At 39.7% G+C, this 26,915-nt stretch overlaps 1 protein-coding gene across 1 annotated transcript; it reads right to left on the reverse strand.

Annotated features, from left to right (window-relative positions):
- Positions 1–1,130: 1,130 nt before the first annotated feature.
- uqcrfs1 (ubiquinol-cytochrome c reductase, Rieske iron-sulfur polypeptide 1) lies at positions 1,131–16,620 on the reverse strand. The gene is made up of 2 exons (XM_072279655.1): positions 16,323–16,620; positions 1,131–2,098 (listed from the first exon to the last, which is right to left on the reverse strand). Exons 1-2 carry the CDS (start codon positions 16,531–16,533, stop codon positions 1,488–1,490), a joined length of 822 nt encoding a protein of 273 aa, XP_072135756.1. The 5' UTR covers positions 16,534–16,620; the 3' UTR covers positions 1,131–1,487.
- Between the last annotated feature and the right edge of the window lie 10,295 nt (positions 16,621–26,915).

Here is a 26,915-nt window from a genome sequence, read left to right on the forward strand (position 1 = left end):
TGACATTGTGTTGGTGCTGCTTGTCAAGAAAGGGTGAAGGTTTATTGATCACAGATGATGTGGCTGGAAATACAAGTAACAAATGAAGAAAAAAAACAAGATGATGCAAGTTTTACCACCTTCAGTAGGATGCTACCAGAAGTGATATCTTCCTTTCTCTTCCCAGCAATGAAGAGTCCATTTCCAATACATTGCTCTGCTTCACTCTTGTATTTCTGAGCACTTTTTCTTGCAACTGCAGAAGATGCAATGTGCATTTTTACCTCCTTCTTTCCCGCCATCGCTGGACTGAAACTCCAAATTGAAGCAGCTATTTGGTTGCAATGTTTTTAATTTAGAGCTTCCAGAAACAAAACAGAGTGGTCGCATTTTACAGAACACTTCCAGGCAATTCACAAGAATGAGCCAATTTTCAAGTTCCCCATCATTTTAAATTCACGTTTCCACTTAGCTCTTTGCCTTTGCCCTCTTATATCCGTTCATGCATCCTAAGTTTACACCTCCTCTGGACAGATCAGCAGCAATCAACAATCCTTTGTCATCTTTTCTCAGCTAACACATTTTTTTTGATTTCCTTTCTGTCACAGGCATTCCCTTTGATCCAACTTTCCTCTCCCCCTCCCCACAAGTTGAAACACGTTTGATGTTTTTAAACTTTTACCAGTACTAATGAAATGACATCAACCATTCCCTCCTTCCTTCAGGTAGCACCTGAGAATTTCTAGCAATCTTCCTTTTAATTTCAGGTTCCAGCATGTGAAGATTTTTTTTGATTTTCAAGAAGTATCACATAAATTCAGACATTTATTGTACTTGGATTTCTTGAGAAACTGCTGGTTTAAACTCTACAGAACAGATTTTGGCTACTTCTTAGGATAAACTGTACAGGGATACAGCCATGCTGGATACAATACTTTTTAAAAAACACACAGCAGATAAATAGAATTTAAGCTCCATATTTTGTTTGACTTTTACAGTACAGTGAAATACAGTAAGTCAGAAATTATAACTGGTCCCCACCTACATTCTCATTTAGAAGTCATGAATACCAGTTGTCTGCAAGGTGCAACTTTAAGAAGCTGTAAACACATCTATAGTACAGATATTAAGCAGAAGCCCATAAGGATAGGTTAGTTTACAATATTGTAAGGTTTATTTTGTTTAGGCAGGAAATATGAATGTTACATGGGTGTAGAATTAACTATAGGGTTAAAGTTCACAAATCCAATAAGTAACTAGGATTTTCCTAGTTCAGATAGTAAATCAAAATCAAAGATAATTTCTCAAGAATAGAACCACAATTGCTGGCCAAGGTAAAATGGATATTTATTGAAGACAAGCATTTATTGAAGACACCATACTGCTCCCATTCCAAAAGTAAATCACAAGAATTACCATAACAGGTTGGTGCAATGAATGTTCAATTTGCCATAGTATTGATAACACAGCAGTAAAACAGGAAGGTCTTCAATTTAAAGTTATCAAATTTAACCTACAATGATAACTTCTTCATTAATGAATTCATATGGAGGAACTTCCAGATTAAGAGGAGCTGGGCCTTTTCTGATTCTCCCTGATGCATCATAGTGGGATCCATGGCAGGGACAGTAGTAGCCACCATATTCACCTGCATTTGCTATTGGTACACAGCCCAGGTGAGTGCAGACACCAATGACAACAATCCATTGAGACTTTATTACTCTATCAGAATCTAACTGTGGATCACGCAACTCAGCTAGGCTCACTGCCTGCTCAGTCTCAATTTCCTTGGATGAACGGTGGCGGATGAAAAGAGGCTTGCCTCTCCATTTGAAGGTCACGTTCTTGCCTTCTGGAATATCACCCAACTTAACTTCGATCTTAGACAATGCCAGCACATCAGCAGAGGCACTCATGCTTGTGACAAACTGGGTGACAACATTCTTTGCAGCATAGGCACCCAAAACAGCTGTAGTCCCAGTCAGCAAGTAGGAGAACCCTTTCCTGGTATCACTGCTGCTCTGTGAAGACTTTTTGGAATCTTGAACATCTTGCCGTCTATAGTCAGAGAAATCTGGAATGGTGACATCACTGTGTGCATATCGAATTGTAGACAAAACTGCAAAAATCAAATGACAAAAAATTATTTCAAACTGATATACTTAAACAGCTGATCTAGATTATTTCCAGCTTAAACAGTTTTATTAAGATTAAGGTATTTTTCTTCCCCTGGCTAGTAGTACCAAAGACAAACAAAAGTTTTGCTCTATTTCACTGTTGGCATCATGTACATAATAAATAGTGCCCATTTGGAAAATTAATCAATTTTTTCATTGTCAATGTACAAAAAATTTGGAGTATTACTATAAATTACACTTTTATAAATAATATAAATTATATCTGCATATACGATAGGGTCTTTTAAGAGACTCCTGGATAGGTACATGGAGCTTAGAAAAATAGAGGGCTATGGGTAACCCTAGGTAATTTCAAAGTATACGTTCAGTACAACATTGTGGGCCGAAGGGCCTGTATTGTGCCGTAGGTTTTCTATGTTTATCCCTGCTCTAACCCATGCCTCATATTTCCACATCTGACTACACACTGACCATTCATCCCCATTCCACTCTGAAATCTGCATCTTTTATCGCTACTCACATCGTCCACATTAGCCCCAAGATTGATCCGGGCACTGACTTTAAATTTCTCAATTTTGCATGATTTTGCTCCACTTAACAATCAATTGCAGCATTATCTGATGCCAAGGTATACACTTTCCTTTCATGTCACCTTTTGGCTTTCCCAACTGCAATCACTGTTCAAGGCCCCAGCTTCTAGAATTAGACCCTAACTTTTGCTTATTGTTTACCCCCTCTTCCCTACAGAAATTTACCTCCAATCAATGTTTAGTCATCTATACTTGCAGTTTCTTTAACCAGGAAGCCCTTTTTGGCTGATAACATTCATGAAACAGAAATAAGAAGCCAAGGCATTATAAAGTATAAATCATTTGCATAAACAAATAAACAGAGGTTTGCACCTCAGTTCATGGAAAACATTAAATCACTTTCTTCTCCCAGACAGGCACAAAAGATTCCAAGGCTATTTTTAAGAGGTGCAGTGGTATCCAATATTTAGTTTTAATTAATCACATTTAGTATAACTGTCATACTTTAGTCATTGGAGACTACACTTCAAGGCTTTCTTGAATGTAAAGTGCTCTGAGATACTCTAAAAGAAAAATGTAAGGAAAATATGTGCTGGTATCTCCCTCTTTCTCTCCCAACTTCAAGATTTCTTCTGCAAGATGGGCTTTGTACATTTCAAAAAATAAAACTAAAGTTAATTGCTAAGTTAGCAGATAATGGACATTAATCAAACATATCATTGCACCTTACCAGAAGCCAAGCACAGTATTACATCCATTAACATGTTCTGGCCTTGCTATGTCATAATTTGAAAGTTAACTACTTCATCTTGTAGTTTCTGATAAAGTTCAGTTTTGCTTCTATCTTGGTAATATTATGAATAATTGGCCTTGATCACCTTTCCAGTTCTGAATTTGAAATGATACCTGATAAAGTATTGCCAGCAGTTTGGTCTTATTACAATGAAATAGGGTAATGAAAAATGTCATGAAAAATGGTAAAAGTGATGGTTTTATACTAAGCTTCCATATAAAGTACTGATATTATAAGCAAAATATTCAGCACTGCAAATCATATGCTCAAATTAATTTAGCTATGGCACATTTTGCAATAAGAGGACAAGTTTAGAGATAGGTCACTGAATTTCCAAAAATATGATCCAAATATTTGCAACAATTCCTGCTTCATGAGTGAATTAACTCAAATCCAAATTTATTTTGTTAAAAGGTATTAAGAGCAGTAAATGAGGCACAGTTGCTACAAATGGATGCAACATCTAGCACCTCTGATACGTTTTTGGTGCCATGGTGTGATTAAGTATACTTCTATAATACAGACTACATTCCAAATTTGAAATGAGGACCTGTGATTTCCTTGTTTAAAGCAACTTATGTGGAATATAAAGCAGTATTATTGATCCATGAGGCCAAGCAGAAAAAAGGCGAACTAACAGTTGTCTGGTTAGACCTCGCGAACGCCTATGGGTCTATTCCACATGACCTCATCCTAGAAGGACTCGACCACTACTACATCTTAGTGGCTATTCGATACATGATCACCAGCTGCCTAGGAGGATTCAAACTCAGATTTACATCAGCCCATTTCACAACTAGTTGGCAGGACCTCCAGAGGGGGATTCCAACAGGGTGCACCATCACCCCCATCCTATTTATTATGGGAATGAACCTCCTATTATCAGCAGTAGAAGATGTAACGCGCGGCCCGACGCTGGAGTCAGGCATTGTTCATGGACGATATCACTATAACAACTGTGTCACAAGTCCAAGCAAGATGGGTATTGGAAACCCTGGGTAATGTAGCCACTTGGGCGAGGATGCCTTTCAAGGCCAAGAAGTCCAGGTGCATGGTGATATCAGAAAGGGCAAAGTTACTAGCAAGTTTAGCCTCCAAGTTCAGGGTGAGGTCATCCCTTCCATCGAAGATAACCCGATAAAATGCTTGGGGAAGTGGTTTAATGTGTCACTGACAGATGGGGCCAATGTCACCAACGCTGTGAAGCAGACAGACGAATGGCTGAAGAAGATCGACAAATCCGGACTTCTGGGTAAATTCAAGACCTGACTGTACCAATACGGCATTCTGCCCAGGCTTCTCTGGCTCTGCACACTTTATGAGTTCCCCATGACTGCCGTAGAGGGCATCGAGAGGAAAACCAACAAGCACCTGTGGAAATGGTTGGGAGTCCCCCCAAGCTTCTCTTCAGTGGGCCTCTACATTCGTTCTGGGCAACTGCAGCTTCCCCTGTCATCTGTTGTGGAGGAATTCAAGGTGGCAAAATGCAGAGCCTTATTAAGCTTGAGAGATTCCAATGATGTCTTGGTAAAGCAAGCAGGCGTGACAACCAGATCTGGGCGCAAGTGGGCAGCCAATGCAGCTGTGGAGGAGGCAGTGTGTGCTCTGAAGCTGCAAGATATCATCGGCAACCCCTGCGTCAGACAGCAAGGCCTCGGCTCAGTTCACTTCCAGAAGTGGGGAAACGCAAGCATAAGGAACAGGCATGATTCAGGCAGAAGTACGGATCTGTGAGGAAGAGAAGCGGATTTCAAAGGCAGTGGAACAAGGATCCCAGGGTGCCTGGACAAGACGAGATCTGCCTAAGCGCAAGATCTCATGGGCAGAGTTATGGAGACTGGAGCCCTTCCGTATTTCCTTCCTCTTGCAATCTGTGTATGACACCCTTCCTTCACCATTATATCTGTACACATGGGGGATGAGAGGACCCGAACTGTAAGCTCTGTGGTCAAAAGGGGTCACTGGCTCAGGCGTCCGGGCGTAAAACAGCTCTAACTCAAGGACGGTATAGGTGGCGCCATGATAAGGTGCTTCTGGCTCTTGCCAACAAGCTAGGGCAGGAGAGATGCAAGAAGAGGATGGCTGGCACAGATTTGAGGAAGGCCATCACCTTCATCAAAGAGGGAGCTAGGCCTTTCGTAACCAAACAACCAAAGCCCAATCTGTTGCTAACGGCCAGGCCCTGGGAGATGAGGGTTGATGTGGGAAGGAGGTTGCAGTTCCCGGATGTGGTGCACACAACCCTATGCCTGGACATTGTACTGTGGTCAACCGAAGACAAGAAAATAATTCTGGTTGAGCTGACTGTGCCGTGGGAGGAGGGATGGGAAGAGGCCCACAAGAGAAAGGCCTTGAAGTACCAGCCCTTAGTGCAGGAGTGTAACGACAAGGGATGGCAGACATGGTTGTTCCCTGTGGAGATCGGCTGCAGAGGTTTCCCAGCCAAATCAGCATGGAGGTTGTTGTCAGATCTGGGCCTGGACGAAAGGAGCAAAAAACAAGCAGCTCGTAGGATGGGGGAAGAGGCAGAACGAGCCTCTTGTTGGATTTGGAGTAGGCAAGAGGAGGGGAGCTGGAAGCCAGGAACAGATGGGCAGTGATTTGGCCACCACTGCCGGCCCACCAACTGGAGAGTGTCGTGGTTAAGGGTCGAAACACTCGGTGAAGGTTGGGAACTTCCTGATGACATCTGCTCCTGGCTGAAGGCTACAGTTACCTTATAAGGTAACTGGAGAATGCACCCTAACAGGTGTATGTAACAAGTAACAAGAGTTGCAAAATAAGAAATATTATTAGATTTTCTGTAAACGTATTTATTATTCCAGTTAGAACTGAAAAAAAATTTTAAACATATTTTACATTGATCTCTAGCCACTTGGAGCCTTGAGGAAACCAGCTATCATGTGTCTCACCTACTTTTGTTCAGAAGAAACAAAATCCTTTAAGATAAAAAGCAGAAAGGGGCATATAGTTTATCAAATACAAATAGATCCAAGCAAAACTTGACAAGCAATTATGAATGTTTAACCAGAGTACAACATTGTAACACTGGATTTGCATAGGTCATTCTGCCCTTTTGATCTATTCTGCCATATGCTTAGGTCAGTCCGACTGTACATCCCATAATTACCTGTCAATTACCTCGCTGATTAATACAAGAGGCTAAACATCTCAAAAACAAAATCCTCAGATTTAGTGATTTATTTGAGACACCAATCCCTGTGTGTGATGGTGCTTCTTTTCTCCCAAATGGCCTAGATCAGATTTTAGTCATTGTGACAAAAACAACTGTTTCAAAGTTGTAAATACTTCAATCTAAATCATTTTTCACTTTATTTATTCCAGGAAGTTCAGAACTATTTTATGCTATATCTCTCAGCAGGATATCTGGCAACATGCCTGGTGAATCTATATGGTATCTCTTACAAAATCAAAACATTGTATGCAATGCTCAGAACAACAGAAAGAACTTTAGACAAAAAAAGTCACCTCACATGCTACCTCCCTTTTATATTCTATATATGTCTGGTCATTTTGTTGATGTGTACATAAACATTTAAATTGCTTTGGACTTGCATGGTGCCTGGTTCGTTCCATTTTCAATTTTTCATTTGTTTTGGTAAATATCTCTAGCTGTAAACATGCTAAAACTGAACTGCAGAACAACACACACAAAAACGCTGGAGGAACTCAGCAGGTCAGGCAGCATTTATGAAAAAGAGTAAAGGTGATATTTCGCGCTGCGACCCAAGACCTGCTCAGTTCAGCCAGCTTTTTGTGTGTATTGCTCTGGAGTTACAGCATCTGCAGATTTTTTTGTGTTGAAATGCAGAAATTGTGTTTGCTAATATACCCTTAAGGAGTTTATGTGCAACACGTTGCTGTCTTACTGTCCCTAGATTATAAATGTCAGTCTAAAATGCACACCACCTATTTTTTTTGACAAAGATCTTACTCAATTATATGGAGGGATATGGTATATGGAGGAATTTAAGGTGGGGGGGTTATATGGGAGGCAGGGTTTGAGGGTCAGCACAACAATGTGGGCCAAAGGGCCTGTACTGCGCTGTACTATTCTATGTCTATGTCAATTAAAAGAAAAGCCACTAAATAGTTCCAATATTCAAGCTGTAATGAAAGAAAAACTTGCAGTGGACTGATTTAGTAGAGTGATTTCTGGGGTACCAGCACTAATAGTTAGGAATATTAGGCTGGTAAAGCAGTTATTCACTGGAACATAGCAGATCGAGAGAAGATCGCATAAAAAACTATAACATTCAAATAGGATAAGCCATTCCAAATCCAGTGAGGATGCTGTCGATAGCTTGAGGATCCAGAATCTGGGGTCACATCCTCAGGATAAATATATCATTTAGAACTGAGATCAGGTCAAATTTCTTCATCCAGAGGATGGTGAACTTTTGAAATTTTCTATCATAGAAAGCAGTGGAAGCCAGATAACTAAATGTAGTCAAGGAGAAGATATTTCTTAATAGGAAAGAAATTAAGTGATGTGTAGAGAAAGTGGGTAAATGGTATCAAAGCAAAATAGTCAGTTAATTAGTCCTGATCACGTTAAATAGTAGAACAGGCTCGAAGGACATTTGTAATGTTCCTATTTTCAATCTGACACCTCTCAGGGTTCAAAATGGCCAGCTCAATATGCTTTGCAGTAGTATTTCTGAAGTGTAATCGTTGTTATAAGAGGGAAATTCAAGGAAGTGATAATGGTTACGCTATTAGCGACCGCAAACAGGGTTCAATTCTGCCACTGTCCATAAAGAATTTGAACATTCTCCCTGTGATTGTATGGGTTTCCTCCGGGTGTTCCATTTCCTCCCACATAACAGAAAAAAAGATGCACAAGTTAGTACATTAATCAGTCACATGGATATAATTGGGCAGAACAGGCTCATTGGGCCAGAGGATCTATTGCCATGTTGCATCCCTAAATGAAGCATAAATTAAGACTAATCTTATAATTGTATTCCCTATTATTCAGTTGGAAATATGCAGTCTAAGAAGAGCTGCCGTAAAACCATGCAAATGAACAATTTTCCAATTAGTTAGATAAGACAGCACAAATAATATAGCTAAAACAATAGTGTCCGGAAACAATGTCAGTGGTGCTGGTTATGGGGGAGAGACAAGAAAGAAGTAAAATGTGTAAATTAATCCTGGATTTAGCATTCAGCCATAGCTAGCATGAATAATTCAGGATCTAATAACTCATCTGGAGTACAGTATTGAGGTATACTTTGAGAAGTGAAAAAATTCTGATGAATTACTTTCTTAGTGAGCTTTTACATTCTGTAGATAGTTTAAGGTACAATATGTTGAATATGTTGAAAAGAAGATTTGCATGAAAGCACCTTAAAGCAAACTATTTATTTGATATAAAGTGTAGAGGAGTGCAATCTTCAAGATTTTACAGGAGAGAATTTAATGAGAACTCAAGTGATTAAAAAAACTTGTAAAATGGAATTTTGAGGAGTGACCTTAATACTTCCAGATTTAATTTGTTAAACCACAGATGGAGAAACGGCTTATTTTAACTTGTTACATACCCACAGGTTTCGTTTACTGTGGACTGTCGCTTTAAGAGCCTGAGTGAGGCAGGACAATGACGTCAGTCACAGGCTGAAGGAGTTTGCTTCAGATTTTTTTTACGGGGGGGGAGGAGGAGGGGGGGAGGGGGAGGGGAGGGGAGGGGAGGGGTGAGGAGGAGGGGTGAGGAGGAGGGGTGAGGAGGAGGGGTGAGGAGGAGGGGTGAGGAGGAGGGGTGAGGAGGAGGGGTGAGGAGGAGGGGTGAGGAGGAGGGGCACCTTCAGTCATAGTAGAGAGAGACTGGGGAAGTTGGTAACTTCAGTTTGTCACAGTTGAGGCTTGGAACTCTCCTATGCCCACAAGAGTGGGTTGATATCAGCACGCAGTGCACAACAAATGTGTGACTGTCACTTCATATAATCCATAGGAGTAGATTCTGGGGATATCTTGTGGGACCACTTGTGTAGCCCTTACCCGGGCATGTTGTGTGGTAACCACTGGAAGACGATATTCCTGTGACAGATCACTTTTGATGATAATTTGTATGTGGATTTGGAACGACACGACAGACAAGATCTACAGCTACTATTATCTTGTTTTACCGACGTGGATCTTGTGGAATACTTCGTACTTACCTTCCCTCTCCATGACAACGTGGATTACAAATATCTCTCTCCCATCGTTTATTCTGTAGATTATTGAACTTTCCTACTTTACCATCTCAAGACTCTAAGCTTTGTTCCCCAAGCTCAATGATTTGGAAGTTATATTTATACACATGTATACACATAACACCCGTTAACTTTTGTTTATCTTGGTTGAGTTACTATATTATAAGTAGGTACTAATAAAGATAGTGGTTTTAACATTAAAACCTGATTCAGTGTGAATTCTCTTGCTGCTGGTTTGTTTCTTAAGGCTGATTTATACTTGTGCGTACTGGCTTACGCTGTAGCCTACGCAAGTGGTCTACGCCGTTGTGAGCATTTATACTTGTGCGTTGGTGTGTCTGCAATTCACTGCCAAAACGCTAGTTGGCGGTGGGGTTTATTCAAACAATGGTGACTGAATCTGAAGGAGGGTGAATTTTCTGTGCTTGTCTGGCCACTGAAAGACATGGACAAGGAAATGCATTTCAAATATTTTCGGATGTCGGCAGGTAGATTTGACGATTTGGTTCATCGTCTCCAACCATTTGTTTTGCTTCAGGTGGATGTCAACAGGCTGTAGCAGCTAGCTACAAACCGGCGTCAAGCACAGGGTCCTCCATAATTTCAGAGGTCTGTAAAGCTTTATGGAAAGCACTGCAGCCAGAGTTCCTTCCCTGCCCTTCAGTCGCCCAATGGGAAGCTATTGCAGCGTAGGAGGAAATGCGATGCTACCAAGCGGACCAATCACAGTTGTTGCGGTCTGCAACGCCGCGACACGTAGTTACCTTTTGGGAGAGGTGCGCGTTAGGCTGCGGCGTAGGGTTTGACGTAGCGTACAGTGTAGAGTACGCCACTATGCCGTACCTATGGTGTACATTTGATGCACAAGTATAAATTAGCTTTAAAACATTACAGTTCGTAACAAACTAAACGAGGTGAATTGTTACACCTCTAAATGCTACTAACAAGATAGTATGAAACTAAGAATAATCTTCTCAGACACTAACCACTGATACAACTTCAAACAAATGGCTTAATTAATAACACAAGAAATTCTGATGATGCTGGAAATTCAAAGCAACACACAAAATGCTGATGGAACTCAGCAGGTCAGGCAGCATCCATGGAAATGAATAAACAGTCAATGTTTTGGGCAGAGACCCTTCTTTAGGACTGCTCATTTCCATGATCGTTGCCTGACCTGCTGAGTTCCTCCAGCATTTTGTATGTGTGGCTTAATTAAATCTAGGTGCTCATCCATGATAGACCTGTATTCACTTGCTGCTCAAATCCCGTCCCACTTTACAGGTAATGACAAGCCACACCAACCAGTCATCACACTTCAGCAACAATCAAAACATCTAAAACAAGATACATCTTTGAGGCTGTTGCAATTGTGATAGCAAATCCCATGTAACTCGTGAACCTAACCAGGCTGAAGAACCTTCCATGATATGCAAGACATATCAGCAAACTGGAATCAAAACTTGCATGGTGATGGGAGGCAGAGAGTATTGGTGGATGGTATATTTCTGACTGGAAGTCTATAACAAGTGGTGTACTGCAGAAATCAGTTCTGGGACGTGGCTGGGTGAAATAAACGGTATATAAGTAACTTGGATGAGAATGTAAAAAGCTTGATTAGTGAGTTTGTAGGTGGCACATACATTAATGAAGCCACAGAGTGAAGAATATTGTCCAATGATAGAGAAGGGCATAGATCAGACTTAGTGGGTGAAACTTAATCCAGACAAATATGAGGTAATCACATGCAGAATATAGGGTTGGGATCTTGGGAGCAATGATACATGGACCATGGGGTACAAATACATAGCTAAGTGAAAGTGGAATCACAGGTGGATAGTGTAGTGAGATGGCATTTACAGTCGACCTTCACTAATCCGACTAGCTGTAATCCAGTTCCTTCAATAATCTGGCAATGATTATGCTTAATGTGATCCTTCTGTAATTCAGCATTTTCACTAATCCAGCACTCCTCAGGTCCCAATGATGCCTGATTAGTGAAGGTCGACCTGTAGTATGTTTGCCTTCATCAGCTGAGGCATTGAATGCAAGAGTTGGGATGTCATGTCACCAATGTACAAAATATTTGTTAGACCATATTTGAAGTTTTATGACCTATTCTGGTACTGTGTTATACGACAGTTGTTGCAGCCATTGAGAACGTGTAGAAGAGATTCACCAGGTTGCTATATGGAATGGAAGAATGCTGTTATAGGAGGAGATTGCATAGGTTGGATTTATTCTCATTGAAATGTAGGAAGTAGGCGTTTAGGAAATTGAGGGGTAAAGATAGGATAGATAAGAGTCTTTTTCTGGTGGAGGAGTCTAGCACCTATGGCCGAAAAAGTACACAAATGTCTCCACTTCATCAGGAATTTACATGTCCCCAAAGACCCTCACAAACTTTTAATGATTCACCAAATGATCCTATTCGGATGTATCACACCTTGGTGTAGCAACTACTCTTCCCGATACCACAAGAAATTAAAGATAGTTGTGAACGCAGCACAGTCCATTACAAAAAAACAGCCTCTCTTCCATCTTCATTTCCCACTGCCTCAGAAAAGTAGCCAACATAATCAATTTTTGTCCTCCCCACCCCTAATTAGCATTGGAAAACATGCAGCATCAGTCTGAAGGAAAGATTCTATTGGGTTGTTACAAGACTCTTGAATAAACCTCTTGTACAATAAAGATAACTTGGTCTTTCAACCTAACCCTTTGTGGTCTTTGCACCTTATTTTCAATCTACACTTTTTCGAACTGTAAGTTTGCTTTTCTTTTAGTACTACCTTGATGTACTCATGTTTGGAAAAATCTGGATGACATGGAAAACAAAGCTTTTCACTCTATCTTGGTACATGTGGCAATAATAAACCAATTAAAGGGTACAAGTTTAAGATAAAAGGGGTGAAATTCAGAGGAGGTCCCAGTATTTTTCCAGACTGATTATCTGGAACAAGTTATCAGAAGAGGAGATGGAGGTAAATATGATTATAACATTTAAAAACTCAAAGTTCAATGTAAATTTATTATTAAATTACGTATATGTTATCGTGTAGTACCTCGGGATCCACTTCTAACAGGCATTTTCAAGTAATATGAAGTACAACAGAATTTTACAGAAATCTATACATAAACAAGACTGACAAACAACCATGGTGCAAAAGATGACAAAATATGCAAACAGAAACAATACTGATAACAAGTTGCAAAGAGGCCTAAGAGGGAATCTGTAAGCAGAGTACTGGTGAATGAAGTCATCCACAACAGATCAGGTCATTTGGACAGTTTTTAGATGGGAAAGGCAGACAGTGATAATGGGCCTAATCCAGGCTACACAGTTAGTATGGACAGGTTGGGGGGGGGGGGGGCGGGGAGAGAGAAGAGCAGAAAAATTGTTTCTGCACTGTGCAAAAATGTAATTCTGTAAAATTCAAATCAAAAATTACTATTTAAAATCAAAATGAAATAATGTTCAAGAAATTTACTAATTATTATTAATCTACAGTATGTAAAAGAATTCAACTTCATATTTGCTAGTTACCATTCAGTGTTAAGAGTGCACATAGTGATTAAAACCTCCAGGATGCAAACCCTAATGTCTTCTTGGTGCATTTGTAATACTTAAGCGACATATTCAACCTTGCATAGTCACTGCAGTTGTGGCCTTTGTACATAGTTTGTCTACCAGTACTGCACTTCCTCTGTAACTGTGACACTGTATTCTGCATTGCTGTTGCTTTTCCCCTTGTATGAACTTGTTGTACTGATGTGCCAAAATTATCTGTACCTCAGTACCTGTGTTAATAGTAAATGAATTTACCAAACAACACCAAAACATATGGTGAAGCATCTAGAGAAGCCAGATTTTTGAGAAGCAGCTTCCAAATTCGCCAATTTAAATCTGCATCTACCATCACAGAAAGTAACTTTTCCAAGTTTCTGATCAGTGGTGAACCCGGATGCCCATGATGTGGGATCTTACAATGATAATAATCACATTCTCTTACTGCAGGTGCATTTGCTCGGCACTTGCACGACGCAGATGTTACTTGCTCATTTACACCATAGGCTGGATGTCACTGAACTGGTTCTGCTTTCCTCAAATTAAGGAATTCTGAATAAGATTTAACACAAACCGGTCGCAAACATTCAATTGTCACTTGTCACTTTATAATGAAGGCAAGATCATACAGCTGAAGACGTTGTCCTAAAGGAACACCAACAGCAGTATCTTCCTTTTGCTCTGCTTTGGGGCTGACCACCCATGGGTTCAGGATCAATGTAATCTTCTAGGAAGGTTTAGTTTGTGCTCAAATGACCTCGGGATAAAACTAAGAAACTTAAGCTTACTCAGTTGAAACAATGACCATCTCCAACAATTTACCTACACTTGGTATTTCATGGTACATCTTCACTGGAAGGACTGCAATGGTTCAAAGCAACGGCTCCTTACCATCTTACGGCCATTTAGGGATGAGCAATAAATGTTGGGTTGTCAACCAATACACAGATTACAAAAATAAATTTCAGAAACAATTATGGTGAGGCAAAACAGACCAGATCAATTGTTTTCTCCCTTGAACAATAAAGAAAATCTTACTGGTGAAAAAAATGATCAAATATAAAAGGAGGTAAATTAGCATTGCTCATCGATTAATGCTCAAGAGTGTTCCAAGAGATGGAAATCAAAGGTGACCATGTACGTGGGCAGTTCAGGGCTGGATCTGTGATTGAAAACTGATCAGACCATGTATTATTTACCGTTGATACATTTTGGCAGTAAACATGTATAACTAAGTGACCTTTCTCTTGACTTGCCAAGTGCATTACTGGGTGCAAGTCAGCAATGTGGCAGAATACTCCCACCTTTCCTATATGTAGCTCCAAGAACATTCAAGAAAATAATCCAATACAAAGCAGTTTGCTCAAATGGCAACATAAGAGGGATGCACACGTTAGAATGCTGTTCCTGGACTACAGTTCAGCATTCAACGCCATAATTCCCTCCAGACATGACGGAAAGCTCAGAGACTTCAGTTTGCACCCCGCCTTGTACAGCTGGATCCTATTGGATTGGCAGCAGGTGGTAAGGATGGGCTCCCTCACCACAGGTGCCCCCCAGGGCTGTGTCCTGAGTCCCCTCCTCTACTCTCTTTACACCCACGACTGTGTTGCCACACTCAGCTCCAATTTGCTGATCGGATTTGCAGATGACATGACATTGATTGGCCTTATTTCTAGCAGTGACCAGCCAGCCTACAGAGGAACGGTTAACACTCTGACATAGTGGTGCCAAGATAACAACCTCTCCCCCAATGTCCAAAAAAAAACAAAACAGCTGATCGTGGATTACAGGAGGAATGAAGGCAGGCTCATCCCAATCAACATCAATGGGACTGCAGTTGAGAGGGTGAGTAGTGTCAGTTCCTCAGTATACACATCACAGAAGATCTCACCTGGACTGTACACACCAGCAGTGAAGCAAAAAATACAGAACAGCATCTCTTCCATTTCAGGTGACTGAAGAAGTTCGGCATGAGCCCCCAAATCCTCAAGACCCTCTACAGGGGCACAATAAGAGCATCCTGACTGGCTTTATCGTGCCTGGTACAGGAACTTCACCAACCTTGATCGCTAGGCACTGCAGAGAGTGGTACGGGTAGCCGAGCACATCCGTGGATGTGAACTCTCTTCCATTGAGGACATTTCCAGCAGGATATGCTTAAAGAAGGCCTGGAAGATCATCAGAGACACCAGTCACCTCAACCATAAACTGTTTCAGCTGCTTGTCTGGCAAACTGTACCACAGCATGAAAGCCAGGACCACTAGGCTACAGAACAGCTTCTTTCTACAAGCCATTAGACTTCTAAATTCACATGTCTGTACTTTGCAACAGAGCCATAATGCAAAGATTTTTACTCCGTCACGTTGTGGGACGCATGTAAGATTTAAATAAATTCAAATTCTTTCTCTAATGTAACTAAAGTCTATTTTATTTACAACAGTAACAATTTATAGGCCTCTGCAATAGCAAATTCACCATCACAATTCCATCTTAGGAGCAATGTGGGAGTACCTTCAACAGTACTGTTGCCCTTCAAGACGTTACCAATTAACCGCGAAACTGAACTTTAAATCCGGCCTTTAGCAAAATCACAGCCACATCCTGAATTTAAAAATCCTCACAAACAACTATCAAGGTGCGCACAAGCACTGAGCAGAACTCAGCTAGAAATTAATAAAAATTTAAACCAAGACAAGTCTTGATAGCCTGCTTTAAATAAGCCATGTTTTTCGTCCAGACTGCTTAAATTGTAAGCAGGATGGATAGCGACTTAAAGCTTCAACTAGGGCTCTGGTCGACGTAGCCAGGCATACCAATAAGGATAATTGTATATGATAACTTGAATCAGCTATGTAAATTGTTATTTTAGGCCCCGTGATTTAAACTTGCATGTTCCTCGGTGACTGATAGTTTTTAAAAGACGTCTCACGGAACTAGTTATGGCAAGGTCACCTGAAACCTCAGTTCAAACTTAGGCCAGTTGCAACTTCCTAGAACCAAACCACACGACAGAAAGCACCGTGAGGGCAATCAGAGGACTTTCACCAGGGTCCAGACCCTCACAGCCAGGCCCGAGCCTCCAGACTCACCGTTGAGGCCGGCGGTGGCGGCAGCACCTCTCCGGGGCGCCTGGCCCATCAGCGACTCCCTGCACAGAAACGGCCGCTTCAGGTCCAGCAACACTGCGTCAGCCTTGGAAACCAAGCCGGGTACCAGGGGCTTCAGCTGCGACGCCACCGTGTTTGAGGTGGCGGACAGGTACGGGGCAAATGCCCCGGAGCGGAGGGTAAACGACAGCATTGGGAAAGAGCCAGCCGGCAGGACTCGGGTAGGCCTCAGCAACGACCTCCTATGGCCCAAAAGGACGAGTGGCGTCAGAGAGCGCGCAAGCGCAGAGGGGCCACCATTACGTGAGCGCAGAGCCGAGGCCGGCTGGCTGCAAATGCGCAAGTGCAGACGGGCCACCATCCGTGAGCGCAGAGCCGAGGCCGGCTGGCTGCAAATGCGCAAGTGCAGACGGGCCACCATCCGTGAGCGCAGAGCCGAGGCCGGCTGGTTGAGAATGCGCAAGCGCAGATATAGGCTCGCTGAGGTGGAAGTTTTTGCAGTGGCATCTGTGTGGTTGTGCGTGTTCAACTTGTACGTCCATGAACTAGAAACAAAAATTTGAGAATCTAATTTAGAACAAAAGAAACGAATCGCATTATTTGCAGCAACGGTGTCCATGGGTAGATACAGCCTAGTCCTGACGAAGGGTCTCGGCCTGAAATGTCGACTGTACCTCTTCCTAGAGATGCTGCCTGGCCTGCTGCGTTCACCAGCAACTTTGATGTGCGTTACACACACAAAATGTTGGAGGAACTGTGCAGTTCAGGCAGCAGGGAAATAGTTCACGTTTCAGGTAGAGACTCTTTATCAGGACTGATACAGTCTGACTTTGCTTTGGGTTATGCGATGCCTTAAGGGTGCATAGCCAGTAAGACTATGTGTTTGACTAAACCCAGGGGCTGGCCTTTTGGGTGGCCAAATTACTGAGTGTGAAATTGAAGAGATGTCCTTTCAAGTAATGGAATAGGGATAGTAACCTTTTACTTCGTAACCTTTCACCTTTCTATATCTATGTGAAAAGAGATACGACGTTGTTTTGTAATTCCTTTAAATCAAGACTGCATTTTACCGGCAATAAGTGCAGCCACAGATGTACTACAGGAAAAAACAGCCGCCAATTTGCACAGAACAACCTTCTGTCACACGTAATATGGCAAACGCCTGGTTAATTGGATTAAATTAAATTACAGCTTTGGATATTGTAGCTGTTGTGTATTCAATATTTGAGTAATCTTGTAAACATTGTGTAAGCATTCTTTGTTTATATAATTCATTATGGTTTATGTAAAAATGTGAATTGCACATACCATCATGTGTGTGCCTCAGTCAAAGTCAATGAGAAATTTCAGACTTGTGTGTCTTCCTTTCAATGAGTTTAATTTGTTGAAGTTACAAAATATAACATTGGCGACAAGGTACAGTATTTTTCAAGGGAACCCAAGATGGCTATCGACCTGTTGAGGCACAGCGAGGAACATTCAGTAAAAAAAACACCACAGGATGTGCAGAAACTGCTGAGTTTTTAAAAAGGCAGAAAACAAAAGAATTCAGGGTTCAGTACCAAGTGATAATAATCATTTTAAAAAGAGGAGAAATGGCTGGTTACAGCAGAACGATAGACATATGATTACACGACAGATAACTGGATTTTATATATTGAGCAAATCGAACAGTATTTTAAAGCAAATGAAATAGCCAATGAGAAATGTGCCAATTTTGCTGAGTACATTGGATTTAAAGGCATACAGCTTACTTCAAAGTTTAACTGCCCCAACCAAACCATTTGAAATTAGCTTTGCTGATATTGTCAAAGTGATGCAGGATCATTTAGAACCAAAATCATTGTTGATTGCCAACACTTTAGGTTTTGTAAGTGGAATCAAAAAGAAGGGGAGTCAATTTCAGCATACGTGGCTGAATTCAAGAGATTGTCCAGGCATTGTCAGTTCAATAATGGGTTTAATGATGCACTGAGAAATCAGTTAGTTTGTGGAATCTTACAAAAAAGCATTCAAAAATGTTTCTTAACTGAAGCACAACTTACATTTAAAAGAGCAGTTGAAATCACTGTTTCAATGGAAACTGCCGACAGAGACACACAATTGAATTGCAGTCAGTAGGGATAGTGAGTGTGAACAAAATTGCAGTGTCTAAACAGAAACCAGCTGGGCAAACGAGTTGTGTTACTGTTGTGGCAGGGTCTCACAGACACCAAGGAAATGCAGATTTAAAGGCAAAACTTCTGAAAATGCAACAAAATAGGATACGTACAAAAAGCATGTCGGGCAGAAGAAAATAAATGGATAGCACAGGGAAGAGAAGTTAAAAAGTCAAGCTGTAGTTTCAAAAAGAGTACTAACCTGCATGCTGTTGATGAAAAATCCTGTAATGTTGAGAGTGACACTATGTAGCCTGAAATGCACAATAACAACAGACAAGCAATAAGGCTTACACCAGAAGTGAATGACAAATTAATTAAAATGGAATTGGACACTCGTTCAGATGTTTTGGTCATTCCATAAAATGAGTTTGAATGGGATTTCAAAGGTACCAATCTGAAGCCTGCAGATATCTAACCGAGAATGGATACTGGAGAAAAGATAACTTCTGTGGGAATGACATCTGTAACAGTGAAATACAACAACCAATAAGCCATATTAAGCTTGTATGTGGTAAAAATAGGAGGGCTAGCATTGTGGGGGCATGATTGGCTGAGACAACTACAACTTACTGGAGATCCATTCACTACAATAGTATGCCACATCCCCTACAATAAAGTCTGCTGAAAGTAAATTAAGAAAGGTACTGGATGATGCCACAACTGTCTTAATGCTGAACACCATGAACCATTGCCCAACAGAGGACAAACAGGTGTTGGTGCCAGCCTCTGTGCCTCTGGTTGGAAAACATTGGACCAAGGAAGGACCATGCTACTCAGAGGAATTGTGAAAGTGTCAAAAGCAGTGGTCTGACTACAGCAGTTTTTGCAGGCGACATACCTGAGAAAGATTCTGATATGTTATTCAGGCAGTTACATGTGAAGTGTGGCTTGCTTTTAAGCTGGAAGAGAGTTTAAGGAGCTTTAGGAAAGTTGCAAGCATTCGGCTTTCGTGAGGATAAAGAACCAGAATCTACTCTGCCTGCATTAAGATTATTGCATGAAGTTCAAGTGGGAGACAAAAATCTGCTCGAGTGTCAATGCAAAGACCAAGGCCCAGCTGGATGAATGGAAGGCCAGAAGGAAAGGAGCCAATGCAGATGCGAAAAGAAGATTCATCAGTTGATGTTGTGGATGAGGAAACGAAAAGGAGAGATCAAGTTGTAAAGGAAGCAATAGAAGTATTAAAAGAGAATACTCCATTGAACTATTGTATATGTGCATTCCCACGATCAAAATGCACAAGATAGGAGAAGAAGAAGCGTGCTTATCGCTGTCAGAACCACTTCCTGCCGTCTCAGAGTCTGCTCGTACAACCACCACGGAGGAGGCCCCAGAACCTGAGATTGTTTCGCAGCCACAAGTCTTAACTGTTAAGCAGAGTGATCCCCCTTGTCTGGAAAAATAATATTCCACAAGAGGAAGAAATCCTCCAGAGCGATTAAATCTTTAGGCCTGAACGGGACACTTTAAAATTTACTGTGTGTGGATGTCTATATAGTAGTAGTATATAGGGTGTATAGTGGAGATGCATTCACTGCTGAGTTGAAATGTATAGCTAAGCAGGGAGGAATGTTATGCATTTAATATTTTAGTGATATTTGAGTAATCTTGTAAATATATTGTTTGATTAAGCATTCTTTGTAGTTTATATAATTGATTTTGGTTATATGTATAAATACATGAATTACATATGCCATCACACTACCACATGATACCTCACTTAAAGTAAACACTAAGTCAAGCTCACATTTTGAACTTCAGTGCCTTCCTTTGTATTCAAAAGTCCAAAGGTTCATTTATTATCAAAGCACGTATCTGTATAGGCAATGTAACTTCATTGGACCTGTGATTATGAAAGAGCAGTTAGAATGCACGGTAATTATGGGAAAGGTTGAAGGGAAGAAAGCAAGAGGAAGACAAAGACAAATGATGATGGAGACAGCAGCCAGAGGACTGGAAATGAATACCAATGAATTGATCCACTTGACCCAAAACAGGTGTGTGTGGGCCATGGCAGTCAAAGCTCAAACTGGACGTGGCACCTGATGATGATGATGATGTATCTGTATACTGCTTCAAAATTTGTCTTCTCCAGAGAGCCATGAAACAAAGAAAGAACAAGAAAGTGGTTCAGAGAGAAACATCAGACATCATTTGTTTAATGTTTTGGAGTTACAAAATGTAACAGTGACCTTACTCACAATCCTCCATCTTAAAAAGTGAAAGTTCTACCAGCTGATACACTACTGACATTTCTGAGGAGATGTGAAATGTTTCTTAAATATACATTGTAAAATTCTGATTCCAACCTGGCTTCTTGCAGGAGATTCTCCAGGTTTCAAATTGTTATCTTTATGCACTCGTAAAAAAGTATGTAATCAATTCCTTATTATTATTTATTCAATTATTATGCAAGAAGTGTTCATATGTAGAAGCCTCATAGAGTGTAAATGTAAAATATATCATAATAACACAATAATTACATTCTATGATTAATACACTTTAGAATGCTGTCTCAAGTTTTTGTTTTCTTCTCTGCACTGAGTTGCATGACTTAATGTTTCAACATGTTAACAGGTGAACCTTTGTGCTTCAGGTTTAGAGAAAGAAAATTCAACTAGAATTTTGTTGATTCTGAAAATGACTTATTGATTCTTGTTGAAAAGTGCATTTAATTAAATATTATTTAAAGTTCATGCTAAATTTCAGGATCGATGGCCTCAACAGTTAAAAAGATCATTAATTTCTACTGTCTTCACTCACATATAATAAATGGACTGTTGGATGAGGCCTCTGCAAGGAGATACCAACATATCTGCACCCATTTCAGAAGTCAGATTTGGATATTCAATAGCTATATTTTTTACACATTACAGAATTATTTTCACTATAAAATTGATTACAGAAACAATAAAAAAAAATCGTATAATACAAACTAGAACTACCAGCCTCTCTGTGGGTGACAAGGTACCATATATTGTGCCTAAACTTTGGTAGATAAATCACACTACACCAACAGCTTTTTGCTTTAGTGAGAAAAAACAGAAATCAAGCTACAAATCAATTTTGACACAAAACAGAATGAGAGACTGGGACTGTTTTCCCTGGAGCAAAAAAAAAAGGCTGAGGAATGATTTTATAGAAGTTTATAAAATGGGATGTCAGTCCCTCTTTCCCAGAGTAAGGACATCTCAATTTGAGAGTATAGGTTTAGGGTGAGAACAGAATAATTTAGAGAGAATTCAAGAAGTAAGTTTTTCACATGGAGGATGGTGGGTATATGGAGTGAGCTGCCAGAAAAGGCAGGTACAATTACAATGTTTAAAAGACATTTGGACATGCAAATGGATTGGAAACTGTTGACCATAAATTATACATATCTTTACAAGAAAGAAACCAATTATAATAAAAAATACCCAATTCCATTTTAGTGCAAAGTATTCAAAGTGGCTATAGTGTGGTGAAACTCTAGTGATTAGTGTTATGCTTGCTTGTGCCAGAACTGAATGGTTGAAGGGAAGGAACTATTCTTGAACCTGGTGGTGTGGGACTTCAGACTTCTGTACCTCCTGCTTGATAGTGTGAGAAGGTTGAATATTGTTCTCTTGAAGTAACTCCTTTAGATACTAACAACAGTGCGGAGTGATGTGAATGTGATGTATTGGGCTTACTCCACTATTCATTGCAACTGTTCAGAGTCTTGCGTATATAGGTTGCCATATCAGCCCATGTTCCAACCAGTGAGGATTCTTTCAACAGTAGATCTGAGAACATTTGCTAGATATTTTGTGACAAGCCAAATCTCCTCAACCTCCTAAAATAGTAAAGAAGCAGGCACACCCTCCTTACGATTGCATCAATGTGCTGGGCCCAGGAGAGACATCTGAAATGTTAACACACAGAAACTTAAACCTGCTGACTCTACTGCCAATCCCCCAGTGTAGAATAGCTCATGTTCACCTTTCTTCCCTCTCCTGAAGTCAACAATCAGCTCTTTAGTTTACTGATATTGGGCGAGAGTTGTTGTCATGGCACCACTCGGCCAGGTGTCCTACCTTCTCCATATGCTAACTCATCACCATCTCAATGGTGTCATTGGTGAATTGGTAATGGCATTAGAGTTAGGCTTAGCCACACAGTCATGAAGTTCATAGATAGAGAAGGAACTGTTGATTAATGTGTTTTATTTATTTATTTCATAATTAATTTGCATTTTTCTGGAGAAAGTACTACTTCTTTAGCACAGGTTTTATGGGTCACCAGTGCGGTAACTTGAAGCAGTAAGGACAAGTTAAAGATAAAAAAAATTAGTTGACATAGATGGAGTCCAACTACGATATGTTTCATCTGATTTGCAACCCATATTAAAAGAAATCCTGCACATTCATCTTTCACTCTTCACTGTATAAGAAGCGAGTCATCTCCAAAGCTGAGGAAGTGCCAGAGGAGACATTTTATCAGAATATCTTCCATTCAACACAATAAACGCAACAAAAATTAAATATCCATTTTGAATGACTCATTCATCAGAACTGGTGTTACTGTGAATTCATATATCACTCATTCTTGAAAGCACAATTTTTAATGGAAAATATGCTGAAAAGGTCAATACTTTATTTAAAAAAAAAATCATCAAATGATTAAAAACTTGAGCATCTGGGTAAAAAGGCTCCTGACATGGAAGTTACTAGGGAATTGAATATCTCAAATATCTCCAGTCCTGAAAAAAAAAATATTTTATAAAAAGCTGTCTGTAATAAAGAGTTTCTTAAACATGCTAGAGAAAATGTGTCTAATATACACTCAATGGCCACTTTATTAGGTACACCTGTACACCTGCTCATTAATGCAAATATCTAATCATGTGGCAGCAACTCAATGCATAAAAGCATGTAAACATGGCCAAGTGGTTCAGTTCTTGTTCAGACCAAACATCAGAATAGGAAAGAGATGTTATATAAATTGGTTTGACTTTGGAATGATCGTTGCTACCCATCGGGGTGGTTTAAGTATCTCAGAAACTGCCGACCTCCTAGGGTTTTCATGCACAACAGTCTCTATAGTTTACTGAGAATGGTGTGAAAAACAAAAAAAAAACATTCTACAAGCATCAGTTCTGTCAGTGAAGATGCCTTGTTAGTGATGTATGTCAGAGGAGAATGGCAGACTGGTTCAAGCTGACAGGAAGGTGATATTAACTCAAATAACCTTGCATTACAACAGTGATGTGCAGAAGGGCATCTCTGAATGCACAGCATGTTGAACCTTGAAGTGGATGGGCTACAGCAAAAGCAAACCATGAACATATACTCAGTGGACACTTTATTAGATACAGGAGGTATATAAGAAAGTGGCCACTAAGTGTAATTTGAGGTTCCAAAAACAGCTATATAGCTTAAGGATCCGCAGCAGGCCCTGTAAACCTGACTTTCCCCAAAGCTTTTTGTGTGTATTGCAGCATTGACTGGCCACGGGGACTAAGAATAATTAGAATTTGGGCACAATAAAACATTTCAGAAGTCCAAATGAGAACTGTAAAAATGGGATTGTAGCAATAAACAAGATCAAATAGGCTGTAATGAAGGAGACACATCAGACTGCTGAAGCTGGGATCTAGAATAACAAAATAAACTGTTGGAAAAACTCAGTGGGTCAAGCAGAATCAGTGGAGGTCAAAGGACGGTCAAGCTTTTGGGCTGAGACCCTTCATCGGGTTGTAAAGAATATTGTGAACAATGGTCAGTGAAGTAGATTAATGACATGGACCGTCATAAGGAGGAGCTGGAAAGTCAGAGTTTGACATGCAAAATAAGTATGCTCAGCCTTTGGTTAAGAGGAAATTTTAGAAAGTTAATGAAGGTTTGTCAATAGAACATGGGTTGGAACGCTAATGATAGAGTGATTGGACACAATAGATGGCTGAGTGTGGGAGGAGCTATACTACATGATGTGAAAAAGATTGAAGGCACTGAGTTACAATACATGACGAAACACAGGAATATTCTAACCTAGCCAAATAGATAGGCTCAGCATTGTAAGAGTTACTCAGAACAAAGGCCTGGATATGTGCAGTTATTGTTGTGGCCAAGTTAGAGTATCAAAAACCCTAAACACCAAATTCACGCTTTGTTAAGCTTGGTCAAAAGTAGTAGCAGACAGTGTAGGGGCTCCAGTCTTGTCAATATTGAGTTGTTTGAAGTTATAACAAATACATGATCTAATAACAGCTGAACAGCAACAATATGCATTTATATGTGGGTAAAGTCCCAGCGCACTTCTCTTGATCATAAAAATGACTGTACATGTCAACAACCCAGATATATTAAGACCTGACAAAGTGATGCATTTTGAGGAAGCTGTCAGTAGATGTGGAAAAGGTTTAGAGAGAAAAAATATGAAAAAGAAGGACCAACACAACTGAAGACAGTGACAATGTTTAAGGACAAGCAGTTTGGTGGCCCATGTTTCCCAAAGTCAAATTTGGAAGAACCCAGGATTCCTTGAGAGACGTATTGCTGAAGGATATTGGACACATTGCGGGGCAATGATGTAGAAAGATTTAGGTGCACCTACGAAGTTACAAAAGGGAAAAAAAACATAGCTAAGGAAAGTACTGAGATGCAAACCTGGAAATATCCATATGGTCCACTTATTTGGTTAATTGTCATCTTGCATTTATGTGTTTCTTAAGCTTCTAAAATGTCAATCTGGTGTCATACTTACAAGACAAAATATAAACGCTGCACAAAAATCTTGAAATACTAAAATAATTTGATTATCAAATAAATGTCCTTTTCTGTTGCAAGAAGAATGATCATAAGATGGTTATAGTAGGTGATTTCAACTTTCCACATATTGATTGGGACTTCCATACGGTAAAAGAATTAAATGGGATAGAGTATGTCAAATGTGTTCAGGAAAGTTTCCTTAATCAGTAAATAGAAGTCCCAATGAGAGAGAATGTGATACTTGTTCTGTTATTAGGGAAAGAGACAGAGAAGATGAGAGAAGTTTGTAGGGGAACACTTTGCATCTAGTGATCAGAGTGTCATTAGTTTCAAAGTAAATATGCAAAAAGATAGGCCTGGTCCATGGGCTGAGATTCTAAATTGGAGAAAGGCTAACTTTGATGGTACAGTATCAGAAATTATCTGATAGTACTTTGTAGTTTAATTTATCGAATTTACTTTTTTAAGCCTTCTTTGAGTGATTTTTTTTTTACTTTGGAAAAATAAAGGTATTAATTCTTTTTTGGATTTATTTAAAGAAGATAGATTGATGTCTTTTGAACAATTAATGGATAAATATTCTCTTTCATACTCACACTTTCTGCAATACCTTCAAGTTAGACATATTTTACAAAAATATTTAAGTAATTTTCCTTACATATTGGAGGCTGACTTGTTAGATACTATTATGAGTATGAATCCTTCAATCAAGGGTTCTATTGGAAGAATTTATAATTTATTATTACAATGGAATAAGCGTCCTTTATCTAAGATTAAACAGGATTGAGAAAAGGAACTCAATTTGACTTTTATGACGGAGGATTGGATGCAGATTTTGAAGTTGGTTAACTCTTCTTCAATTTGTGCTAGCCATTCATTGATGCAATTTAAAATTGTACATCGTTATCATTTGATGAAGGAGAGACTTTCTAAAATCTTATCTAATGTTGATAGTTATTGTGATAGATGTAAAACTGAGATAACTACACTGACATATATGTTTTGGTCTTGTTCTATATTGGAACAGATCTGGAAGTCAGTTTTTTCAACAATTTCTAAAGCACTTAAAATTAACCTACATCCTAAAAAATTAACTGTACTTTTTGGAATAATTCCTCAAAATATTCATGGTATTTCTGTGTCTGACCAACATGTTATTGCATTTGTTACGTTGATAGCTAGTAGGACCATTTTGTTGAAGTGGAAGGATACATCAGCTCCCACTTTGTCACAATGGTTCTCTCAAGTGATGCTATGTCTTAGTTTGGAGAAAATTAGAAGTCGAACCTTTGAACCTTTATTTGATTTTGAGAAAAGATGGGGCTCATTTGCTCGTTATTATCATTTGAGCTAATTGATAGATTTTTTCCATGATCTAATTGTAAATTTTTTGGTATATTTTCTTTTCTTGCTGGCGGTTTGATGTTTATTTTTAGAAGCTTTTTGTATGACGCATGGCTCCGGGGTTGTACACCATGGGTTCTTTTTTCTCACTTTTTCTGCTTAGTAGGTTTTTTTTTGTAATCACAAATTTTTTTTCAATCTTTAAGATAACGGCTTTTTTGATACATTGTAAGTGTTGTTACTTCAATGTACTCGTGTTATTTCTTTTGTATAATATAAAAATAAAAAGTTTTGCAAAGAAAGAAAGAAATTATCTGGTTAGTGTAGATTGAGACAGGCTC

The sequence above is a fragment of the Mobula birostris genome, chromosome 15, assembly GCF_030028105.1.
Source record: "Mobula birostris isolate sMobBir1 chromosome 15, sMobBir1.hap1, whole genome shotgun sequence".
Classification (NCBI taxonomy): Eukaryota; Metazoa; Chordata; class Chondrichthyes; order Myliobatiformes; family Myliobatidae; genus Mobula; species Mobula birostris.

Excerpts from the sequence above, each read along its gene's own strand:
- uqcrfs1 (XM_072279655.1), bottom strand. The coding sequence starts at position 16,533 with ATGCTGTCGTTTACCCTCCGCTCCGGGGCATTTGCCCCGTACCTGTCC. Across the intron at positions 2,099-16,322 it reads CGCCACCGCCGGCCTCAACG|TTTTGTCTACAATTCGATAT; the intron begins GTGAGTCTGGAG and ends TGATTTTTGCAG.